Source organism: Carcharhinus amblyrhynchos, chromosome 23 (genome assembly GCF_965287045.1).
Source record: "Carcharhinus amblyrhynchos chromosome 23, sCarAmb.v2.hapA, whole genome shotgun sequence".
In the NCBI taxonomy this organism is placed as follows: Eukaryota; Metazoa; Chordata; class Chondrichthyes; order Carcharhiniformes; family Carcharhinidae; genus Carcharhinus; species Carcharhinus amblyrhynchos.
In genome coordinates this window covers 14,954,312-14,980,931 of record NC_137346.1, presented here as the reverse complement: position 1 = coordinate 14,980,931, position 26,620 = coordinate 14,954,312, and the positions used below count along the sequence as shown (strand labels likewise).

Here is a 26,620-nt window from a genome sequence, read left to right as displayed (position 1 = left end):
AAAGGGTCTCTGTGATGCTCCTTTTATTTACATCATCCGAATTCAGATACGTTCTCGGGATGTAGACAATGCTGACGAGAGTTCGCTGGTTGTCTCTCCTAACTGCTGATTGAGTATCTTACTGGATCACCTCAGAGGGAATAAAGAGTAAGCCATGGAGTGCAGGCTGTGCTGTCCAGATCAGTTGGAGATGGCAGATTCCCTTCCCTGAAGGACAGTTCACGAGCCAGTTGGGTTTTCGATGAGAATCCAACACCTCTTATAACGAAGGAGGGAGTCTCTGCTTTGTTTGGGAGTCAGACTGAGCGTTGACCCCACATTAACGCCGCAACTTCTGGTGATGGTGGGAAGGAAGGACATCTCGTATCAACACTATGGGCAGGATCTTGGAGCTCGCTGTGTCCCTGAGTGAGATTGCTGGAAGGGGGATCAAAAATCCAGTGAAAACCGGAAATCGCAGAGCTCACCGGTGAGATTGCAATCTTCTCCACCCTTCGTTGGTGATGTAATCAGTTATGGACGGGAACTTGATTTTAATAGACTTTAATCAATTTGCAAGTATTTAACCGCTCCCACACCCCTCCTCACTCCCCTCACCAAATTATCCTCCCCTCAATAAATTTTCACATCTCATCGGCATGAGTATCTTGCTGGGGTGACCCAAATGTTAAACTGTTGAAGGGGCATGATGGTTAGTACAGACCCCCCCCACAGGGGAGAGGGACATGGCCAGGCAGTGCCCCCTTGCACTGCCCCGAGCACAGGTTGGGACTCCAACCTGGCAATACTATCCTGTACGGGGCAATGCCAGGGGCGGGCTCTAGGGGGAGCCTCATTGGGAGGCTCATCTATTGTGGTGGAGGGGAATTGTGCACTGAAGAAGGATATGGATGCCAGCAATGATGGGGGGAGATTGGGATGTCGATGATGATTGGGCGGGGTGGCGGGGAGTAGCCTTGTGAATCAATAGATGGCATCCTGATCTCAGTGGAGGCTGGCTCCTGGCTCTGAAGGGGGATCTTTCCCATCTCGCCCACCACGGGAATCGTAGTGGGCGAGGGAGCAGACCAGGCAAAGGTCCGTTGACCTCGGGTGGAATTTTCCGGTTTTGGGGTGAGCGCGGCAGGGAAGTCCCACCCAAAGAGCCCTCGCCTCGCCACACTGACAGTTTAAACCATGCCCACTCTTTGCTTTCAGATTAAGGCTCAAAATCATGAGAGAAAATTGATCACAGGAACTGCAGAGTTTCACTTCAGTTTCCTTGCCAGAACCGACACTTCACCAATTTCTGGTAAGATCGCCCCCAATTGAAATAGTGCAGTCTAAATCATTACTGACATTATTCTGGATTACTGTCTCCAGAATTGGTCATTTTATTTAAGGAAGGATGTAAATGTATTAGAAGCAGTTGTTTGTGGAAGGGGTGGCAGTCAGATTGGTTGCTTTGCCCTGATGGTGTCAAGCTTCTTGAGTGTTGTTGGAACTGCAGCCAGCCAGGTAAGTGAAGAGTTCCATCACACTCCTGACTTGTGCCTTGTAGATGGGAGACAGGCTTTGGGGAGTCAGGACGTGAGTTACTCACCACAGGATTCATAGCCTTTGACCTGCTCTAGTGGCCATTGTATTTATGTGGCTAGTTCAGTTCAGTTTCTGGTCAATGCTAACCCCCAGGACGTTGATAGCGAAGGATTTAGCGATGGTAATGCCTTTGAATGTCAAGGCGGGGGGTTGTCAAAGTGACTGCACCTTCCAATCCCTTGTTCTGTACTGCTGAGAAGGACAATGAAATGTAAACACTGTCATCTCCATATTCCCCTCCGAGTGACACACCATCGTGGCTCGGGCACATATATTGTTGGCACTGTATTGCTGGTTGTCACTTAACAGCATGGTGAGAGTATCACGTCTACAAGGACCACCGTTCAAGGTGAAGACCCCCCAGCTTCTCAGGGTCACTGCACATGGAGAACAACTACAGCCTGGTCAGTGACAGTCAAATCCAGCCAATAAATAACAGCAAAAAAAGGAGACACACATATTCTGTCTGAGCATGGCTCCTCTCTGGGGAAGTCTCACCCAATCTCTAATACCTCAGTGAGGTCCAGCCGACTCAATCGAGATGAGGAGTGGGCCATTATAACATTATTAGTGTCTGTGGGCTCAGAGCCACACTACTTGGGATCCATTTTGCCAGCAGAGCCAAGGGCCCCATAGCAAATCTCTCATGAATAAACATAAACACCTGTGAATGCAAGTGTCCAGAACACTGTGCACCTCTTCACTACAAAGCAAAAGAAGCAGCTGACTGAATGTCACCCATATATATATACATATATAGTGTGCCATTTTGGAAAGAGGCCATACTTTGTGCGATCGCCATGACTCCGGAGAGGGGGTTGATGATGAGGTTCTGCGTTTGTTGATGGTTGTGATGTGGAGGCTGTGACAGGCTGTGGATATTTGTCAAGGTGCTGACTGGAGGCAGAGGCCCACCTGTGGCAGTGATCTAAACAGAGAGAGGAGAGGCAAAAAACAGCTTAAATACAGTCGGAATGCACCAACCTGAGCCCAAAGGTTACCCGCGTACTGGCACCTTTCCACCGCAGTGGATGTATGTGCATCATTGAATGAGTCATCACATCTATAAACAGTCGGGAAGTATTTGAATGTATTATTGAATAAAGAACAATACAGCACAGGAACAGGCCCTTTGGCCCACCAACTCTGCATCAATACATGGTTTCTACCCTCTGTTTGCCTCCGTTCATTTATCTACCAGGATACGCCTTGAATGTTGCTAACATGCCTGTTTCCACCACCTCCATGGGCAGAACGAACCAGGTACTCACCACCCCTCTGTGTGAAAAACTTTCCCCGCACGCCTTCCCTAAACTTACCCTCACACAATTCCTGTTTTTTATGGACACAAAGGGAAAGCTCTGGATTTTATCCCCCGACACAATAGTGATTTTTTTTTTGCAAAGTGTGCAGACACAATGGGTGGCTACCACCATTGCAGGGATTCATAACCTGCAGCAGCTCCTGAGAGTCATGAACAAGCGTTGGCCCCACACCAATCCAGTGTCATTATCCCTATCAATGCTACAAAACAAATACAGATAGGATTACAATTATAAAGTGAGTGGGACCGACCAGATGGGATATTCGGATCAATGCTCTTTTCCTGTACTTCTCAATTCTTACCCTCCTAACAGAAGACCCCGGCTTCGGGAGAACTAGGTGGCATGATTGCATAATGCTTAGCACTGCTACCTCACAGTGCCAGGGACCCGGGTTCAATTCCCAGCTTAGGTCACTGATTGTGCAGAGCCTGCATGTTGTCTGCATAGGTTTCCTCTGGGTTCTCCGGTTTCCTCCCACAGTCTGAAAGACATGCTGGTTAGGGTGCGTTGACCACACTAAATTCTCCCTCAGCATCCCCAAACAGGCACCAGAGTGTGGTGACTAGGAGATTTTCACAGTAACTTCATTGCAGTGTTAATGTAAGCCTACTTGTGACTCTAATTTAAAAAAATATATACCTGAAGCACAAGCAACTCCAAACATTTCAACATGGATTTGTAAAAGACAGATTATGTTTTGGCTAATCCAATTGAATTCTTTGATGAAGGGAAACAGATGAAGGAAAGGCAATGGATGTTGTCTGACTGGATTTTAAGAAAGCATTTGACAAAGTTCCTCATGATGGGCTTGTTAACAAGCTCTTTGGGAGGACACATGTTGGCTTGCGCAAGAAACAGGACAAAAACAATGGGTTGTTGTACACTGTTGTTTCTTTTAGGACAGAAGAATGTAGACAGCAAGATTCTCCAAAGGTCAGTGACAGGATCATTGCTTTTGAGTCAAATATCAGAATATTGAATAGAATTTCAAAATTTGCTGATGATGGACACCAAACTGGAGGCGTGGCAAGCAGTGAGGCTGTCAGCAATCAACTACAGCAGGAGACAGATAGATTAGATATTAGACTAGCAAAATGGACAGGGAAGTAGTTGCTGGAATTTAATACAGAGAAGTACGAAATGATGCATTTTGGCGAAAGGGACAGGGTGACACAATGCAGGCCCAATGGATGGGAAGGATCCAGGATCTCCCACCAGCAGCGTAGGGACACCCCCACGAGCAGGATCCGGACACTCACACCAGTGGGATCCAACACCTACCACCAGCAGGATCCAGCCCTCCCACGGGGGTTAGGGTGGGAGGTTTGAAAATCTCAGCCAATGACACTGTTCTGAAAAAGCTAAAAGGACAGTGGGACCTGAGGGTTCTGATTTTTGAAAGTGACAGGTTATATTGAGAGAGGGAGTGGAAAAGCAGATGGGATCTTAGGCTTCATATTGATTGATTGAGTGCAAAAGCATGAAAGTTATCCCGAACCTTTATAAAGCCCCGGTTAGGCCATAACCATTGTACAGCATCCAGTTCCGGTTATCAGTGAGGGTCCCTGAAAGGCTGCAGAGGAGCTTTGCCAAAATAGTTCCACTGATGAGGAGTTTAGCTCTAAGGTTAGGCTGGAAAAGGAGGGGTAGTTTCCCCTTGGATTAAAAGGAGATTGAGGGGAGATACAACACAGGCTGACAAGATTGTGACAAGTTTGGATAAAATAGATTAAGAACAGCTTTTGCCATTAGCTGATGGTACAAAGACTGTGGAACACAGGTTTAATGTTCTGGGGAGGAGGTACGGTTGGGTTTGGAGGGATGGGGTGATGGTGGAGGGTGGTGGAAACAGGAGGAAGAATCTTTTTAGGCAGTGAGTGGGAATGTCCTGGAGCTCACTGTCTATTAGAGGATGGCGAAAGTGAAAATGTTGAACGATTTCAAAAGGAAATTGGATGGGCGTGGAAGGGAAATAAAGCCATGGGGGCCATGGGGACAGAGCCAAGAAATGGGACTGACCAGAATGCTCTATAAAGAGCTGGCATGAACATAATGGGCCGAATAGTCTCTTTCTATGGTCTCCTTAGTGACTCTTCAACTCCATGAGTCTCCTCTATGATTCCTCCAGTGAGTAATTCCCTGCACTAATTAATTCTCATCATCTACTCTACACAGGAAAGCCCTAAGAGCAGTTACACACCAATAATAATTAGTGTAAAATGTCATTAAATGGTAAATGGTTGTCAGCTTCAATCTAATCAAAATTAATGGCCATCAACGGAAAACCTTTGTTGAAGAATTATTTGCACTCTACAGATGTAAGGATAGAATTGTAATAAGGCCTAGAAACAAGATTCTAAGGCTGATTATCATAGAACATAGAATCATAGAATCCCTACAGTGCAGAAGGAGGCCATTCAGCCCATTGAGTCTGCACCGACCACAATCCCACCTAGCCCTATCCACACAACCCCATGCATTTACTCTAGCTAGTCTCCCTGACACTAAGGGACAATTTAGCATAGCCAATCTACCTAACCCGCACATCTTTGGACTGTGGGAGGAACAGGAGCACCTGGCGGAAACCCACGCAGACACAGGGAGAATGTGCAAATGCCACACAGACAGTGACCCAAGCCGGGAATCGAACCTGGGTCCCTGGTGCTGTGAGGCAGCAGTGTTAACTGCTGTGCGACCCTGAAAGGAATTTTGTTGTAATGTCTGGAACGCGGAGGGAACAATTTCAATCTGTTTTCACCCCGATAGGAAACTGACTTTGGGCCACATTCCGAATTTTCAAGATCATTCTGTTGCTGGTGGGATTAGAATATTTCACCCATTGACACGTCTTATCTCTTTACACACTCATAGAATCATATCATTTTATAATTTAGAAGGGTAAATACATGGGGTTACAGGACTAGGGCCCAGGTGGAATTATTGCTAGTGCAGGCTTGATGGGCCAAATGGCCTCCTTCTGCACTGTAGGGATTCTATGATTCTAAAAAGGAAGGAAGACATTCGGCCCTTAGTGCCTGTGCTAGCTCTCTGACAGAACTATCCACAAAGTCCCATTCCCTTGCCTTTCTATTCACCCTTTACTGAATTTAATTTGTTCTATTTTTCTCCTATTCATTCAGCTTCAGGGACATGGGTGTCGCTGGATGCATTAATTGCCCATCCCTGCTTACCCTTGGAGAGTCAACCGCATTACTATGGATCTGGAGTCACATATAGGCCAGACCGGGTAAGGACGGCAGATTTCCCTCCCTAAAGGACAATAGTGAGCCAGATTGGTTTTTACAAGAATCAACAATGATCATCAGTAGATACTTAATCCCAGATTTTCACCACCTGCCATGGTGGGATTCGAACCTGGGTCCCCCGAGCATTACCTTGGGTCTCTGGATTGCTAGTCCAATGTCTCCCTGTATACCTATCTACCCATTTTAAATGGGAACTATAGATTAATTTGGCGGTTTATGTTTTATATTGTGAGGGCTATGATCAATCTCCATCAACAAATGGGTTTTCTGAGGGCATTTTGAGATGAAAATCTCTTTCTTTCTTGCCCTTTTCTCTATGCTGGAAATGTTCCTATTGATCCCAGCTGTCTAAGTGGCATTGTCCAATCAGTGAGCAAGTCTCACTTCTTCCTAACGTACCACATCCCAAAATGGTCTGTTGTTCTTCCCAGGAGAATGGCATGGATGCCACTGTACATCTAAGCTCAGTGTTTTGCTTGGGATTCACATGAGCTTTGATGGGAAGTATTCCAACATGCCAAGCTGTTTGGTGGATGAGGCACTTCTATTGGCAGGGCTGAGACAAGTGCCCAGTCAAGAGGAAGGATCTTCCGGCCTTCCCGCGGAGCCCAAAAACATCAACCTACTGAGAGGCCCCGATTCCAACAATGTCAGCGATTTAGGTTTGGGAATGTGTTGGAAGATCAGGCCAGCAAGCGATCTTCGGTGTTGCGGGGTAGGGTATGGGGTTGGCAGTCAGGCTGGTGAGCTATGTCCAAGTGAGGGGGGTGTGGGTGGGTGTAGATCAGGCAGGTGAGCTATGTTTTGGTGGGGGGGTGGGTGTAGATCAGGCTGGTGAGTTATGTTCGGGGTGGGGGGTATCAGTGTAGATCAGGCGGGTGTGTTATGTTCGGGGTGGGGGATATCAGTGTAGATCAGGCGGGTGTGTTATGTTCGGGGGGGGCGGTGGGTGTAGATCAGGCGGTGAGCTATGTTTGGGGTAGGGGTGGTGGGTGTAGATCAGGCTGGTGAGCTATGTTCGGGGTGGAGGGGGGTGGGTGTAGATCAGGTGGGTGAGCTATGTTTGGGTGGGTGTAAATCAGGCTGGTGAGTGACGTTTGGGTGGGGGTGTGGGTGTAGATCAGGTGGGTGAGCTATGTTTGGGGTGGGGGTGGTGGGTGTAGATCAGGCGGGTGTGTTATGTTTGGGTGGGGGGGGGGTGGGTGTAGCTCAGGCTGGTGAGTGATGTTTGGGTGGGAGGAACATGCCGTTAATGAGGGGGCATCCTGATGTCTGTGGAGGGGGGGTCTTCAATGTCACTTTGAGATGGAGGTGCCGTTTAAAAGCAGTGCCCTGATCTCTGTGAAGCTGGACTTGCCGGTGTGTTCAGATCCCTCTCCCTCCACTCTCTGGAGCTGCGCAAAACATTCCCTGCCCGAAAAAAGACTAAGTTCCGGAAGATCATGATCAGGTTCGTGCTGATGTGCCGAGGTGAATCGCACCAGTTTTCTCGCCCGATATGACACTTAGTGATGTTTTGGGGAAAATTTTGCCCATTGTGGCATTGGAGGCAGTGCTGTGAAGGTTCACTAAATTAGTGAACTGGGATGAGGGGCTTAGCCTATGATGAGAGGTTGAGCAAACTGGGGTCTGTTCTCTCAGGAGTTTAGAAGAATGAGGCAGAATCGCCTCAAAAGGTACAAGATTCAGGAGGGGCTCGATAGGGTAGGCGCTGAGAGGTTGGTTCTGCTGGTCGGGGAAACACGGGGGTGGGGGAGTGAGGGGGGTGCGGGGGCGCGGTCTCGGGATAGGGGGCCGATCACTTGGGACTGAGATGAAGAGAAATTACTTCACTCAGAGGGTTGTTAATCTTTGGAATGCTCCACCCCAGACCAATGTGGATGCAATGTTGGGATATATTTAAGGCTTGGGCAGGTAGGTCTCTCTGGGGATCAAGGAAGATGGGGAGCAGGCAGGGAAGTGGCGTTGAAATTCAAGATTGGCTATGATTTTGATTTTGATTTGATTTATTATTGTCACATGTATTGGGGCTCAGTGAGAAGTATTATTTCTTGCACACAATACAAAGCATACCATTCATAGAGTACACAGGGGAGATGGAAATGAGAGAGTGCAGAATGTAGTGTTACAGTCATAGCTAGGGTGTAGAGAAAGATCAACTTAGTGCGAGGTAGGTCAGTTAAAAAGTCTGATGACAGCAGGGAAGAAGCTGCTCGAGTTGGTTGCTATGTTATCTCAGGCTTTTTCCCGGTGGAGGAAGGTGGAAGAGAGAATGTCCTGGAGTGTCCTGGGTGTGACAAGTCTTAATGGTCTACTCCCAGGTTTACTAGGCTGATACCGGAGTTGAGGGGATTGAGCTATGAGGAGAGGCTGAATAAACTAGGCTTGTACTCGTTAGAGTTTAGAAGAATGAGGGGAGATCTCATTGAGACGTATAAGATGATGAATGGGATGGATAGGATAGAGGTGGAGAGACTCTTCCCACTCAAAAAAGACAGTAGGACTAGGGGGCACAGCCTCAAGATAAAGGGGGGGCGGTTTAGAACGGAGTTGAGGAGGAACTTCTTCACTCAAAGGGTGGTGAATCTCTGGAATTCTCTGCCCGTTGAAGTGGTGGAGGCTGCCTCACTAAATATTTTTAAGAAGCGGGTTGATGGGTTCTTGATAAGAGAGGGGATTAAAGGTTATGGGGAGAGGGCGGGAAAGTGGAACTGAGCCACAACAGATCAGCCATGATCTTATTGAATGGTGGGGCAGGCTCGAAGGGCTAGATGGCCTACTCCTGCTCCTATTTCTTATGTTCTTATGTTCTTATATTCACATCGAATGAATTGTCTTTGGAAATGTATTTATTTATTCGTCACAAGTAGGCTTACATTAACCAAAAGAGAAAATGCTGGAAAATCTCAGCAGGTCTGGCAGCATCCTGTAAGGAGAGAATAGAGCTGACGTTTCGAGTCCAGACAACCCTGGATCAAAGACTTGCATTAACACTGCAATGAAGTTTCTGTGAAAATGTTAAGTAGGGCAATACCGGACAGTTTTAAGTTTATCTATTAATGTCACAAGTAAGCTTACATTAACACTTCAGTGAAGCTAGTGGGATGTCAAAGAAACTGAGTGAAAACAAAATGAAACAAATGAGCTTATTATCAATGTCAGTGATAACGAACAGCGTCACGCCCAGAACACAACTTGGAATCGATACATCAGAAAGGGTTTCTTTGTCAGCTTTATTGGTTGAACACAGAACCTGCACTTTTAGTGCTGCGCAGGCTAAGGGTTAGAACACTGCCTTTCAAACCCAACTTATTTTGGAATCCAAATCTTGCTATCCGACAAAGCTTTCATTGTTTTATCTGAGGCAGTCCGCCATTAGAAAGAGACTTGTTTGTTTTGCCTTCTCAGCACTAACCCCCCACCACCATCCCCCCCCCTCACCTCACCTTATCTTATCAGCGCTGCAGTTACAATGGTGCAGGTGTACTCACCATCTTGCCATCAGGTGACAGCAGACTGTGGCTCGGGTCCAGGTTGGCCGGCGAGACTTGCTGTAGGACTGTTTGGCTCGTTACCATGGCGCTGTTACCATGGTGGCTGATTGCCGTGGAAGAGGAGACTTCGCTGGTCCCTTGCTGGCCGTATCGCACACCTGCTGCGCCGGAACAACAACAAAACAGAGTGGATTTAAAGCAATCCGACACGTCACGATGGCTTGAATTCTATTTTAGCCTCTGAAGTGACAAGGCCTAACCGAGAGCAAACACACAAACACACACAGAGAGAGAGAAAAAAAACCCCGAACGCACGAAGTAAATAAATGCTGACACGATGGTGGGGGCAAAGGTAAGAGGTCTCTGGTATGTTTAAGTATGTCAGTCAGCGCTCTGCCCCGCGTTCCCACTAATCATTAGGATGCGAAGATCTGCAGTGCTGGGCACATAACTAGACGTGATAAGAACATCAAACTGTGACACATGTCAAAGGGGACATTCAACTTCATAACACAGGAAAAAAGCAAAAAACAAATACAGTTCAGAATTTCAGCCCCTGTCGATTTTCTTCTCTCAATAATAATGGGCTTTTTTAAGCTGCATCATGCGATAAAATCTAGATGCAACCCTGACTCATGTAACTCGTGACAAAGCTCCGATGTTCTTTCGAACGTGCTCAACCCTCCCGCCCATTAATTCCAATCAGGATACTTATCTGGACGGTGATCTGCGGTGGCAGTCAGTCACACGGAAGGCAACTTGACACATGCACCCAACAGATTGGCAAATCTCCACCTTAGTGTCGATGATTGATCAACTGGCCTCCTAACTGCGCACGGGGGGGACAGACCTGTCACTACAAGCTGGGATTTTTCCCACTCAGTCCCAGATAACCCTGCAAGTTAATACCTTGATAGGAAGACCAGAACAACAAGACAAGGAAGAGGAGGTATACAAGTGCTCTGTTTTGGTGAAACTTCTACATTACCCCATATATGCCCCTAATACTTGTCTCTAAGTTTTTGACTGATTGGACTGACGTCCCTAAGGAACAGGAGAGGGCACTTCTTAACAGGTTAACAGAATCTGTATAACTCAGGGGTTAGATACATTTAACTATAAGTCATTGAATAAGATGGTAGCACATACAATCGAGTGTCATGGCAGATCTTATGCATAGAAAATGCTTGTGAGCAGGAAGGTTCATGTGAGCACAGTACTCCAATCTTAGTGTAACAATCACTTTAAACCTTGCACTCACAAATAAGTTTATTTATTGGTGTCGCAAGTGCACTTGCATTAACACTACAATGAAGTTACTGTGAAAACTCCTTAGCCGCTACACTCTGTGGCCTGTTCGGGTACACTGAGGGAGAACTTAGCACGGCCAGTGAACCTAACCAGCACACCTTTCACACCCAGAGGAAGCCCACGCAGACAACGTGCAGACTCCGCACAGACAGTGACCCGAGCCGGGAATCGAACCCAGGTCCCTGGCGCCGTGAGGCAGCAGTGCTAACCACTGTGCCACCGTGCCGCCCTACGGGGTGAACAAGAGATAAAGTTAGCATCAAACACCAGAACTGCTGTTTAGAACCGCAAAGTATGGTGTTTTTCTTACAGTCCAACCTTGCTTTTAGAGGGGGAGGAAGTGGGGGGTGGTGGGGGATTGAGTCTCTCGCAGTGTGGAGATTACTGAGGCTGACTCTCCAGGCTGCCCAAGGTTTGCCTGGGTGGGGCGGGTTTTGTCAGTGAGGCGTCAACACCCTGAGGAAATAAAAGCACTACTGCCCGGCTCACCCTGACTGAGCAGCACCTCCTGCCAGCTGGCCATGTTGGGGCACTGATGGTTGTGGAGATGTTCATAGCCAAGAGAACCTTGACTTCCTTCATGAAGGAAGATGCCGGGCAGCGAGTGGCCTATGAGGGGAGAAAATGGGGAGAAAGAAAGATAAAATGAAAATAAATAGGATGAAATTTAACAAAAAAAAACATGGACAGACAACAACAAATTGCATTTCTGTAGTGAAACCCAGCTGGGGAGGTGTTGGCCTAGTGGCATCATCGCTAGATTTTTATTAATCCAGAAACTCAGCTAATGCTCTGGGGGCCTGGGTTCGAATCCCGCCAGTGGAATTTGAATTCAACAAAAAAACCTAGAATTAAGAATCTACATGAAACCATTGTCGGAAAAACCCATCTGGTTCGCTAATGCCCTTTAGGGAAGGAAATCTGCCATCCTGACCAGGTCTGGCCTCCATGTGACTCCAGAGCCACAGCAATGTGGTTGACTCTTAACTGCCCTCGGGCATCTGGCGTGGGCAATAAATCCTGGCCAGCCAGCGACGCCCATGTCCCATAAATGAACAAAGAAGGAATGTGTATTTATACAGAACATTCAACATCTTGGGGGCAACTTAAGGTGTTTCGTAGCCAATTAAACATTTTTGTAGTGCTGTTGTGTGCGTGCTTAACAGACAAACGTGACAACCAATGTTTACATAGCGACTTCCCACAAACAGCAATGAGGTAAGTGCCCAGCCAATCATTCTGAGGTTTTGGTTGACGGATAATTATTGGCCAGAGCAGGAGTGAGCTCCCCTGATCTGCAAAAGTGACAAACGCACATTTTACCTTCGCGTAAAAGAAGGCAGATGGGTTCTCAGTTTTATATCAAATAAAAAACAGCGCCTCCAACATCCCCTCAGCGCTGCACTGAAACATCAGCCTAGATTATATGTTGAGTTTGAATTTAAAAGTTACTGAATTAGAGACAGAGTCGCTCCACATTTTGCAAATATCAACAGCTACGGGACATGGCGAAAGAGCAAAAACGGTGGATATTGAATAGGAGGAATATAAGAATTAAGAGCAGAAGGAGGCAAATTCAGCCCTTCGAGCCTGCTCCACCATTCAATCGGATCACAGCTGATATCTCCCTAGTCTCAAATCCACCTCCCCATCTGTTCCCTATATCCCTTTATCCTTTATTGTTAAATCAGAAATATATCCATCTCCTTCTTGAAATCAATGACTTTAATGATTTAATCATTTGAACTATGAAAAATGAGCTCATTAATGGTAACTTGCATGATTTATGATTTTTGTCACTCGATCATTGTCCCTTGGAAACAGCCTTTCAAATGGCAACACAGGCGGCATGTTGGCACAATGGTTAATGCTGCTGTGTCACAGTGCCAGGGACCCAGGTTCAATTCCAGTCTCGGGTCACTGTCTGATCGGAGTTCGCGCATTCTCCCCGTGTCTGTGTGGGTTTCCTCTGGGTGCACCGGTTCCCTCCCACATTCGAAAGATGTGTGGGTTAGGTGGATTGGCCATGCTAGGGGGACTAGCTAAGGTAAATATGTGGGGTTACGGGAATAGGGCCTGGATGGGAATGTTGTCAGTGCAGGATTGATGGACTGAATGGCCTCCTTCTGCACTGTAGGGATTCTATGTTTCTATGATTCAGACTCCACCACGCAATGTGGCAGCGAGTTCCACAAATCCACCAGCCTCTGCAGAGTGTCGTTCCTCCTCACCTCAGTATTAAAACTACTGCCTCTCAACCTATACCCGCCACCTCTTATTCTAATAAAGGGATATGAAACAATGCAGAGAGTTAGCATAGGCGGGGAAAGGCTTAGGCAGAAAGATCATTTTAAATGCAGGGAGGGAGGTGACAAGCCGGGAGAAGTGAGACCAAACATTCCGGAGTACAGGAATAGGACAGCTGAAAAGGAGAACATTTTTAGTTGCAGGTCATTTGCGCTATGAAAAATGAGCTCAATTAAGGTAACTTGTGTGACTTATGATTGATAAATCTGTTTGGTCATCACTCGATCATCGCCCCTTGAAAGCAGCCTTTCAGTGGCATTGAAAACAAAACCCTGATCATAGCTGGAGAGCTGCCAACACAACTGTTTAACTCACGTCCCGGACAAACATTGTGCAATGCCAAGGTGATGGCATTATCGAATATTCCAGGGTAACTCTTGTCACCATTTTTCACAATTGCCAACTTCCTTCATTTTTCTGACATTGTGACGTTTGTTTGTTTTTTCGGCAGCTCCTGTTGTAGGCTGCTCAGAAAACACAGCAATGATCCTGTCATGGACACCAGCAATCTTGTCACCTCTCTAAATATTTCTGAGACCTCTGGCTCCCTACGTGGCTCAGAGGAAAAATGCGCCAGGAGCTAAGCAGTTCTCTCTGCATTAGCCGATCCTAACCACCTCTATTCCCTGTCTATTCATGTATCTATCCAGATGCCTCTCGAATATTGTTATAGAATTTACCTTTACTCATTTTTTGAGATTCATTCGGGTGCCGCTGGCTGGCCAGCATTTATTGCCCATCCCTAGTTGCCCGAGGGCAGTTAAGAGTCAACCACATTGCTGCTGTGGCTCTGGAGTCACATGTAGGCCAGACCAGGTAGGAATGGCAGATTTCCTTCACTAAAAGATATTAATGGACAAATGGATTTTTTTCCAACAATGGGTTCATGGTCATCTGCAGATTCTTAATCCCAGATATTTTTTATTGAATTCAAATTCAGTGGCGTGATTCGAATCTGGGTCCCCAAACATTAGCTGAGTTTCTAGATTAACAATCTAGTGATAATAGCACTAGGCCATCGCCTCCCCTATGTTATGGAGATTTAATTAATAGGCCAGATTGTTTAAGCAACTTGCAACGTCACGGAGTGCCTTCATTAGCTCAGTGTGCTGGTGGGCCAGGATGTGGTTCAGAATAATACCAATGGCGCAAGTTCGATTCCTGTTCCAGCTGAGGTTGACTTTGAACTCACCCCCTCACCCTACCCCTGAGAATGTGTGGCAATTGTAAACACCACCACAAACAAAAACAAACCTGCCAAGGAAACAGTTTGGGATTAGGCATCAGCAGGCAATGAACTTTCCTTCAAATGGAGTAGCCATGGAATGAGATATTCAGACATGGGTTCACAACCTGGCCATTTCCTGCCTGATCTCATTGCAGAGGGACACTGCATAGAGTGTTAACCAGCGTGAAGGAAATATTGGCAGGATAACCCTCACTGGGACTCTCTTGGTAAACAAATAGTGGCTGGTTCAATGGGCAGTAGGCAAGGACTGAAGAACAAATGCCCCACCACCCTCTCTCCACAAAGAACAGCACCGCACAGGAACAGGCCCTTCGACCCATCAAGTCTGTGCTGACACAGATGCCTCTCTAATCTAATATTTTCTTGCCTCTGTGTGATCCATATCCCTCTATTCCCTGTCTATTCATGTATCTATCCAGATGTCTCTAGAATGCTGTCATACAATTTGCTTCCACCATCTCCCTGGCAGTGCATTCCAGGCATTCACCACCCTCTGTGTGAAAAACTTGCCCCTTACATCTCTTAAACTTTCCCCCTCTCACTTTCAACCTATGCCCCCAAGTAATTAACCCTTTGACCCTGGGAAAAAGACTCTGACTATTCACTTTTTCCAAGTCTGTCATCATCTTGTAAACTTCTATCAGGTCCCCTCCTCATCCTCCAATGAAAACAATCCAAGTTTGTTCAACCTTTCTTCATAGTCCATATCCTCCAAACCAGGCAACATCCTGGTAAATCTTTCTGCACCCTTTTTACTACATCAACATCCTGTGTGGCAATCAGAATTGTACACAATACTTCAAATGCAGCCTAACCAAAGTCTTATACAGCTGCAGCATGATTTTCCAATTCCTATACTCAACACCCCAACCGTTGAAGGCCAGCATGCCAATGCCTTCTTGACCACCTTGTCCACCTCAGTTGCCATCTGCAGGGAACTATGGATCTGCACGCCTAGATTCCTCTATATGCTAATATTTCTAAGGATCTACCATTTACTGTGTACTTTCCTTCTGCAGTAGACCTTCCAAATTGCATCATCTCACATTTTTCTGGGTTCATTCCATCTGCCATCTTTTGGCCCAGGTCTCCAGCCAAGACATATCCTGCTGTATCCTCTGACAATCCTCCTCACTATCTGCTACTCCCCAATTTTTGTACCATCTGCAAAGCTACTAATCAGACCATCTACATTTTCCTGCAAATCATTTATATATATTACAAACAACAGAGGCCCCAGCACTGATCCTTGTGGAGCACCGCTTGTCACAGACTTCCAGTTAGAAAAGTATCCTTCCACTGCGACACTCTGCTTTCTATGCCCAAGCCAGTTTTGTATCCATCTTACCAGCTCACCTCGGATTCCATATGACTTCAGCTTCTGTACCTTATCGAAGGCTTTATTAAAGTCCATGTATACAACAATCACTGCCCTGCCCTGGTCAACTTTTCCAGTCACTTCCTCAAAGAAATGAGACATGAGCTCCCCTTCACAAAACCATGCTGTCGATCTCTAACAAGCTCCCTTCTTTTTCGGTCAATATCAGCGGTCAGGATTTTATGGCTTGACTCGTCCCGAAACCGAGGTCAATGGACCTTCCCATCGTACGGCCCTTGCTCGCTCCTATTCCCATGCTGGATGGGGTGATAAAATTCCAGCAAAACGGGAGGGAAATAATGATATTCATTTCTTCAAGAAAGACTGAATATTATTACTAAATTAAAATGCAAACCTATAAAGATTTGGGATAGAAAAGCTTGTTAGTCAAACTGATTTTCCCTTTGGTCTTTAGATAGTATACAACTCCCTCACCACTATCATTTACTCCTGACAAGGCAAAACAGTGGAGAAGGACAAACCAGGGCACTAGAGTGGTATAGTGGTTAGCACTGCTGCCTCACGGCGCCAGGGGCTCAGGTTGGATTCTGACCTCGGGTTACCGATGTGTGGAGTTTGCACGTTCTCCCCTTGTCCATGTGGGTTTCCTCTGGTTTCCTCCCGCAGTCCAAAGATAATAAGGTTAGGTGGATTAGCCATGCTGAATTGCCCCTTTGTGTAGGTTAGGAGGATTAGCCATGGTAAATGTACGGGGTTCAATGCTCTTTTGGAGAGACGGAGAAAACTTGATGGGCCGAATGGCCTCTTTCTGCACTGTAGGGGTTCTATGGATTCTAACTTCAACAAAAGTTCAGGAAAAGTCCTGACTGATTTCCAAAGGCAATAAGGCAATGCCAGCAGGCAATAATTGCCCTTGATATGCAACTGTACGCTTACACACAAAGTCCCACCACCTCAGCAAGTGGTCATCTCTTTCTCAGGACTACAGTGTAGTCTTACCTCTACGTCTGTGAATCATTTTAATGCAATCACCACTGATTGATCATTGATTTTCTTAAATAAGGATTAGTTGCTCAGATCAGCATAAACTGGATATCAAAATGGAGATATCTGATTACAGGCGTGGTGAAGTAACAGTTCTCAATTGCATTTCTATGACTTTCTGTTAATGACTAAAAGTTTTTTTTTCACAAAGCTTCCATAAAGGTTCATTAATTTTCCCTGTAAACTCAGTGGTGTGCTCTGTTTCTTCACCCTTAATCCAAGTCAACGCTGCAATGGTTTGCCTTATAAACATCAGCAAGCCAGTAAAATACTTAACTTGTCCTGTTGCCCAGTGGTCAAACAATGGTCCAGAGTCTAATAAAAGGTCTTTATTTTACAGCCCAATCTCCTGTAAAACTGTCAAAAAGAGGGAAATCTATTCTTACATTGGCCATTCATAATATCTTAGATGAATGCTTGTGAAGTCATAGAATCCCAATAGCGCGGGGGGACGCCAATCTGCAGTGACTCTCTGAAAAAGCATCTCACCCAGGCCCACTCTTTTCCTGCCCCTTTCCTACAATCCCACACATTTATCCGCCTAATCTACACATCTTGGGACACACTAATGGACAATTTAACCTGACCAATCCATCTAACGTACATCTTTGGCGTGTGGGAGGAAACCAGAGCACGCAGTGGAAACCCACGCAGACATGGGGAGAATGTGAAAACTCCACATGGACAGACAGTCACCCAAGCCCAGAATCGAACCTAGGTCCCTGGCGCCGTGAGGCAGCAGTGCTAACCACTATGCCACCGTAATGTCCTGTAAGTCCTTTGTACCTCTTTTGCCTCTCCATCTGCCTCAGGGAGGCGATGGTCTAATAATACTATCACTGGACTATTAATCCAGAAACTCAGCTAATATTCAAGGAATCCATATTCGAATCCCACCATGGCAGATGGTACAATTTGAATTCAACAAAATATATCTGGAATTAAGAATTTACTGATGACCATGAAACCATTGCAGATTGTCAGAGAAACTCATCTGGTTCATTAATGTCCATGAGGGAAGGAAATCTGCCATCCTTACCTGGTCTGACCTACATGTGGTTCCAGAGCCACAGCAACTCTCAACTGCGCTCTGAAGTGGCCGAGTGAGACACTCAATTCAAGGGCAACTAGGGATGGACAATAAATGTTGGCCCAGATCGCATGAATGAATAAAAAAACCTATTTCTGACGACATTGACTAATGCCAAGGGTCAGTTCCATCGGCATTGGTACCGTCCTGTGCCTTCTGGAGTGACCATTCTGGTCTGCACTGTGATCCTGACCGTAGCCTCACCTAACATCCGTCGGCACTTACCATCTGGAGTCCCCGGAAACTATGATCAAGAAAGGAAATTTTGTGTGGTTCTCTCCCTTTGCTAATCAAGGGAAGTTGATGCTAATTGAGGCACTCCCACCATTACCTCACTCAAACCTAGTGACTGAAGCTGATATCATTCCTTCTCCGTGACAGCAAGAGTACGGGTGTGCTGAAATCAATGGACATGATGCACTGGTCAGTTTCTGCTCTCCAATATGATGACAATGCTTTCACGTTATTTTGACCTAGTCTTCTTCAGATTACTTGCTGCTCTTCGTTGACCAGAAAAGCTGAAATCAACAAGGTCTTTAAGAGCTGAAGACAGTAAGCTAAAACTTACTTACAAAAACATCCTGGGAGAAAGCTGTCATAAAACACTGCAAAAACAGAAGTCAGATCAAATCCATCTTTCACACTAACATTTAAAGGCAGTGTCATGCTTTGCCATAAAATAATATCAGGATAACTAGAATATATGTGAAATGAAGATATGGGCAGCACGGTGGCACAATGATTAGCACTGCTGCCTCATAGCACCAGGAACCTGGGTTCCATTCCAGCCTTGGGTCACTACCCGTATGCAGTTTGCACATTCTCCCCGTGTCTGCTTGGGTTCCTCTGGGTGGTCCAGTTTCCTCCCACAGTCCAAAGATGTGCAGGTTGGATGGATTGGCCATGCTGAATTGCGCCTTAGTATCAGTAGGATTAGCAGGGTAAATAGAACATAGAACATAGAACACTACAGCACAAACAGGCCCTTCGGCCCACGAGTTGCGCCGATCGCATCAACACCTACCAATCCATAGACCTATCTATAACCCCCAATCCCATTAAATCCCATATACTCATCCAGAAGTCTTTTAAAAGACCCCAGCGAGTTCGCCTCCACCACCACTGACGGCAGCCGATTCCATTCACTCACCACCCTCTGAGTGAAAAACTTACCCCTAACATCACTTCTGTACTTGCCTCCCTGCACCTTAAATCTGTGTAATAGGAAGTGGGGCTATGGGAATAGGCCCTGAGTGGGATTGTGATCGATGGGCTGAATGGCCTCAGTCAGCACTCTAGGGAAATCTCTATGAAGACAGGTTTCACTTTTCATATATGCAAACTTTACTTCCCTCTGGTAACTTGTTTTTCAAACTGAGCTTTACCATCGCAAATCATGATATCACCATTTCCCATTCAATTTTACCATTTCAACCGCAACAATGACTGGGATTTTCCAGCCTCCCCTGCCAGCAGTATCTTCCAGTCCTGCCGAAGTTAACAGAGATTTGAATGCCTCACCATGCCCACCGTGGAGGAACACGCCACAGCACAGCCAGGGGTGCAGGCTGCCACTGCTAAGGTGCTAATGCCCAGGTGGCCCTCCCAGCGTCTGACCCTCTGATGGACCCCAATTGTCCCCCCCCCTTCACTCCAGCAGGGTCAGGCAACCAGCTCCCCAAAAATGGTGGGGGTGGCATGAGAGGAGGGGAGTGGGGAGAGGTGCGTGGGGTGGGGGGAAGGGGCGGATGTAAGCGGGTCCAGCAACTTCAGTTCTGGGCCCATTAATTCTATTTAAATTGTACTTAACTTCTCCTTTGAATCAAACATGCGGCTCCCCACTGATCTCCAGCACAGAGCTGTCGCCACCAAAAATCCAGCTCTGGGAGACGCTATCAGGGTGGGAAGCCCAGCGCAGATCCCACAGATCGGGTGCCATTGCAATCTCCCAGCTATGAGATTAGCCCTGCAGGAATATTTCCCATTTTACAACTCACCATGAACAATAGCAAGCTAGCCCTTCACACAATATATTGGAAGTCTTCTGTTTGGAGTACTTTTATTAGAAGTGTCACATTTACTTCTTGGAACACTTTCTCCATCATGTCCCTATTATCAGAAAGAATTGTAGCCTCCAACTCACAACACCATGTTCATGCAAAAATGTCTTTCAGGTAAAGCACACCCACCACACTCAGACCATCATAATTTAAACTACATATCAATCAACATACATGCAAACATTTCAATCAAGTGCAGAAGAAGGCCATTCAGCCCCTCAAATCTCTTCTGCTATTTAATAAGGTCATGGCTGATCTGATTGTAGCCTCAAACTCCACTACCCTTCCTATCTCCTATACCCATCATTTCCCTTGTCCATCAACAATTAACTCAATTCAGCCTTTAGAGTGTTCAATGGCTCTGCCTCCATATCTCTGTGGATGAGAGTTCCAGAGTTCACAACCCTCTGAGAAAAAAAACATCTAAGTTTAGTTATTCGTGTTACAAGCAGGCTTACATTAACACTGCGATGAAGTTACTGTGAAGATCCCTGCACTCCAACGCCCGTTTGGGTACACTGAGGGAAAATTTAACACGGCCAATGCACCCAACCAGCACGTCTTTCGGACTGTGGGAGGAAACCGGAGCACCCAGGAAGGCACGGGGAGAATGTGCAAACTCCATATGGGCAGTCACCCTGGCACTGTGAGGCAGTAGTACTAACCACCGTGCCACCATGCCACCATTCTTGACTGCTGAGACAGGCTGACCAACCCCTTGTTATTTAGAATCAAACTTTAATACATAAGCATTTTCATCACCTATATCATCATGTTTTGTTTTAAACTTGTGATGAATACGCAATCCTTTAAAACTCAGTACTACTTTTCCAATTTGTCTCCTTGGAACAATGGTCCTGGACGATCATGGCTAAAGATGTGGACAAAGGTGCATAGTTCAAGTTCAGGTGGGTAATGAGACCAGTGCAGAAAACAGGGAGAGCAACTTCAAACCCAGGAAAGCCAATGGTGATACAAGAGCTAAATGATCATTCCAAATAGTTTCATTTTAAGAAATTTGATTTCCATTTAGCTTTCCCAAAAGTCAGCAAAATATAAATAAATGCAACAAAGAGGACACTAAGAGATTATACACTTCCCATCTGCATTCCTTGCAGACTTGACATCTGTAATGTTTGCTCAATACATTCATACAAATTGCCATTGTGAATTGCTATGTCAACTGTCACATTGTAGTTATGCACTCGGACCACTAGGTGGCTCTTTGAAGTAAGTTTATGAAATCTCTTTTCTTTTCCCCACTTTCAGGTTGCATATCATAACTCTCATTTTATTTATTTATTTATTAGCATCACAAGTAGGCTTACATTAACACTGCAATGAATTACTGTGAAAATGCCCAAGTCCCACACTCCGGTGCATGTTCAGGTACACTGAGAATTTAGCACGGACAATGCACCTAACCAGCATGTCTTTCGGACTGTGGGAGAAAACCAGAGCATCCAGAGGAAACCCACACAGACATGGGGAGAATGGGCAAACTCCACACAAACAGTGAGCCTAGCTGGAAAATCGAACCCAGGTCCTCGGCACTGTGAGGCAGCAGTGCCACTGTGCTGCCCAATAAAGCCAATGTTGTAAACCCTGTCTTTGGATGTGTGTAAGCAGTTAATGGTGGCCTTCTGCAGGGTCCAAGTAGGTCGGTAGGTCACTGGGGTCTGGTCAACACCGTTCAAATAGCGAGGAATCTCTGTCAATGCAGATTTCCAGGAAGATAATGATCCAGCAAAGGAGAAAAGTCTTTGTGAATCTCTTGAGATTTTGTTATTCTTTTATTATCCTTCTGCATAAACTTACAGCAGAATCTCTAAATATAGACGTGAACATTGTTTTGTTTGCTCCTCATGAACATTATTCTGTGCTGCAGAAACAACACTCCATCATATAGAACCTGACAGAAAAACAGACTAGGAATCTTTGTTGTATGTCAACAGTCGCTACAAGAAAGGAGGCCAGAAACCCTGGGAATAGAAGATGTTTCTCAAAATAGTCTGCCGATAAAAATCTCCCAACCACTTTCTCATTTCTAAATGATCACCAACATTGATTATTATCAAAAATCTAATGTAGGATATGCATCTCCCATCTGCAGTCCTTGCATTCTGGATGTCTGGTGGCACTTGGTCAATACTTCCAGGCAAATTGCCATTATGAATTGCTATGTCAACTGTCACAGTGTAGCTGTACACTCTGACCACTAGGTGGCTCCTTGAAGTAAGTTTATGAAGTCTCTTATTATTCATTTGTGGGATATGGACTTCGCTGGCTGGCCAGCATTTATTGTCCATACCTGTTGCCCTTGGAGAGCAGTTGAGAGCTATCCACTATTTGTATGTGTCTCAAGGGAGCACAGTGACACAGTGGTTTGCACTGCTGCCTCAGAGTGCCAAGGTCCTCGTCTCTGCTCCGATTTCCTCCCACAGTCCAAGGATGTGCAGGTTAGGTGCTAAAATTGCCCCCTAGTGTCAGGGGGTCTAGCAGGATTTGTGAGGCTACAGGGATAGGGACTGGGTGGGATTATGCTGGCTGCAGACTCGATGGGCCGAATGGCCTCCTTCTGCACTGCAGGGATTCTATGAAGTGCTTATTTAAACAAAGTCCTTCACCCGTGTATCTTAATGATATTAGTAATATTCTATTATCATTTAGAGCATCTGAAAGTGTTTCACAGCCAATTAATTCTTTAATTTTGAAGTTTTATATAGTCCTTGGGTGTAGACATTGCTGGCTACACCAGCACATATTGCCCATCCCTAATTGCCCTTGTTCAGAGGGCACATAAGAATCATTGATGTGGACCTAGACTCACATATAGGCCAGACATGGTAAGGATGGCAAATTTCCTTCCCTATAGGACATTCATGAACCAGATGGGTTTTTCTGACAATGATTTCATGGCCATCAGTAGATTCTTAATTACAGATTTTTTAAAATTGAATTCAAATTCCACCATCTGCTGTAGTGGGATTCAAACCCAGGTCCCCAGAACATCAGCTGAGTTTCTGGATTAATAGTCCAGCAATAATACCACTAAGCCATCGCCTCCCTCTTCTAATTCTGTTGCTATTGTCTATAAAGCCAAAGCCCCTGACTGCCAAAACAGATTCCAGTTCACCCGTAAATTTGGTTGAACCTCAAACCTTCGCCACTTACAAAAACTCGCCAACCTGCCACACAACCTTTCACTTCCTTTTGTAGTACTGCCCTGTTATTGAATATCATTTGTTAAAATGAGTTGTGTTGACTTGGAAACATGCCAGGCACCAGGAGGTATAAATTCATGAGACAAAGGTTGACTTTAACCATGAGTTCAGAAGGCAATTGAGTCTACCTCTGCTTGAGTTCATACTTTGCATATTCAATTCACTCTTCTTCAATGAGTGTTTTTTTTCTGTCCTGCTAATCCCACTGCCTAGCAATAATACACTCTTGTATCAACTTCTCCCCACGCCCTCCTTCCTCTCATGAGCAATCTCTCATCTCGAATGCCCTCATTGATTTTTGTTTTATGTCATTCACCAAACCTCATGGCAATTTCTGTGGTACAACCTGAGTTAGACATGATCAGATTCTCTGGCTCACTGGTAGCATTCTTGCCTTCCAGTCAATGATTATGGATTTATTTCCCACGACAGATAATCGAACACAAATCCAAGCTGACATTGAGGGGTAGATTTTCCAACCCCACCCACAGAGCAATCATCGAATCCCTACAGTGCAGAATGAGGCCATTTGGCCCATCCAACCTGCTCTGACAACAGTCCCACCCAGGCCCTATCTCCGTAACCGCACATATTTATCCTGCTAGTGCCCCTGACACTAAGGGGCAATCTAACATGGCCAATCAACCTAACACACACATCTTTGAAGCATGGGAGGAAACTGGAGCACCCGGAGGGAACCCACGCAGACATGGGGAGAATGTGCAAACTACACACAGACAGTCACCCCAAGGTTGGAATTGAACCCGGGTCCCTGGCACTGTGAGGCAGCAGTGCTAACTACTGTGCCACCTTGCCACCCCAGATTCCCACTTCGAGAATCCTTCAAGATGGAAAATTTGAAGGGCCACCTAACGGTTTGTTGACCTTGGCTAAGGATTTCCAGTCTCGGAGTGGGTGGGACCAGAAACTCCAGCCCTAGTTGGAAGTGATGTCTTTCGGATGTGATGTTAAATAGAGCTTCTATTTTCCTGCTCAGGCAAGTGTTAAAGATCTCATGGTGCTATTTTGAAGAAGACAGTTGTGTACCTCCTGGTGTCTATGATCAATATTTATCCCTCAGCTAACATCATTAAAGCAGTCATCTGAACATTTGGACAGTACAGTCTGTATGTTCTCCCCGTGTCTGCATGGGTTTCCCTCGGGTGCTCAGGTTTCCTCCCACAGTCCAAAAAGTGTGCCGGTTCGGTGCATTGGCTGTGCTAAATTCTCCCTCAGTGTACCCCAAACAGGCACCGGAGCATGGCGACTAGGGGATTTTCACAGTAACTTCATTGCAATGTTAATGTAAGTCTACTTGTGAACTAGTAAAGTTTCAACTTATCACATCATTGTTTTGGGAGTTTGCTATGCGTAAATTGATTGCAGAACTTCCCATGTTACATTTACGTCTGCCCTTCAAAGGAGCTTCATTGGCTCTGGAGTACGTTTGGGTGTCTTGAGGTTGTGGAAGGTGCTATGTAAAGGAAAGTCTCTCTTTTAATAGCAGCTAATTCCACTGATGTGCATTCACTGTTTATGAGCGTGTTATATTGTTAACTGTAACAGTATAGATTCCTGTGCTAACCCTAATTAGATATTTTATAGTACCGTTACAGTTACAGCAGAGAAGCCCAATGGTGATTGAAGAATGGCCGGAATTCATCGCCCCCACCCATGGCTGGGATTTTCCAGTCCCGCTGCAATGAATGGGAATTTGGCTGAATGCCAAATTCTCCATTCTCGCTGGCAGCACTGGCGGGGCTGTGTGACATCGGAGAACTCCGGTCAATGTCTCACATGAGTTCACACAAGCTTCAGACATAAAGATCTGTACAGAGTTGACATTACATTTTCATATTTGCTCAAGAAAGTTCATGACCCTTCTTCAGTTGAATGTAACTGCTGCCAAAGTGTAATATAAATTCAACATTAAGAATGACAAAGCATCATCAGAACAATGCCACACTTCTCAAGTGCAATAAATTGCAAAACTCTTAGGAAAGGATGAAAATAAGGCTAATAGAAAACTGAATGAAAAACAAATAGTTCTGGCAGGATTTTAGAGAGGTTTCTTTTCGGACTGGGTCTTGAAGTCCCCAATTAATGAACCCTCCCATTATAGAACCCTCCCATTATAAACCCTCCAATGATAAAACCCTCTCATTATAAACCTTCCAATTAACGAACGTTCCTATTATAAAGCCCTCCAACTGCAGAATCCTCCCATTATAAAACTTCCAACTGAATAACCCACCCATTATAAGCCCTCCATAGAGATTTACAACATGGAAACAGGCCCTTCAGCCCACCTTATCCATGTCACCCAGTTTTTACCACTAAACTAGTCCCAATTGCCATCGTTTGGCTCATCCCTCTTACCCATGTGACTGTCTAAATGCTTTTTAAAAGACAAAATTGTATCTGCCTCTACTACTGCCTCTTGCAGCTTGTTCCTGACACTCACCACTCTCTGAGTGAAAGAATTGTCCCTTTGGACCCTTTTCTATCTCTTCCCTCTCACCTTAAATCTATACCCTCCAGTTTTAGACTGCTCTGCCTTTGGGAAAAGATGTTTCCTATCTACCTTATTTATGTCCTTCATTATTATAGAGACCTCTATAAGATCAGCCCTAAGCCTCCTACACTCCAAGGAAAAAAGTCCCAGTCTATCCAGCCTCTCCTTACAACTCAAACCATCAAGTCCCGGTAACATCCTAGTAAATCCTTTTTTGCACCCTTTCCAGTTTAATAATATCCTTTCTATAATAGGGTGACCAGAACTGCACACAGTATTCCAAGTGTGGCCAATTGTAGAAACCTCCCAGTATAAGCCCTCTGTGTAGAACTGCACACACCCCCCCACCTCCCCCCCCATTTTATGACCTGCCCATTACTGAATCTGCCCAGCTGTCATCCCAGAACAAATAAAACAGCAAAAACGGGAAAAGAGAATTCTGGTCTGAACTGGTATTGCATACCTTAAAATAGAAGACTAGTACAAACTAGGGAATGAAAATATTGGTCCAGATTATCTTTTTCTTTTTAATTTCAATGGGATGGCAATCTGCCATATGTTTCTGAAGTTGAGAAATGGTTACCAGTTACTGGATATAATACAAGGTCATCTACAACAAAAATGTAGAGAGGAATGTTAGAACAGGTGACCAGAAACAGACGCAAGATCACCCTATATTTAGTGTAGGACAGGTGTGATAGGCTTGAAATTAAAGCTACCCTTAGTAGAAAGATGCAAAAAAAGTCTTCTGAAGTAGATAAATATTAATAAGGATTTGTGGTGATAGGTAAAGCAATGTAAAATGAAATCTGGTATAA

General features: G+C 45.4%; 1 protein-coding gene across 11 annotated transcripts in view; it reads right to left on the bottom strand.

The window, feature by feature from the left end:
• Positions 1-26,620, bottom strand: part of LOC145357509 (hepatocyte nuclear factor 1-beta-like) — a 111,132-nt gene that overhangs the window by 21,754 nt on the left and 62,758 nt on the right. For 4 of the 11 annotated variants that reach the window (XM_080210910.1, XM_080210913.1, XM_080210912.1 and 1 more), the window contains exons 5-7: positions 11,464-11,583; positions 9,661-9,824; positions 2,365-2,506 (exon numbers count right to left, since the gene is read on the bottom strand). In XM_080210910.1, the coding sequence (XP_080067036.1) occupies positions 2,365-2,506; positions 9,661-9,824; positions 11,464-11,583 (426 nt within the window). The remainder of the gene's footprint in view (positions 1-2,364; positions 2,507-9,660; positions 9,825-11,463; positions 11,584-26,620) is intronic. The other 7 variants (XM_080210915.1, XM_080210917.1, XM_080210920.1 and 4 more) reach the window with 3 other exon arrangements.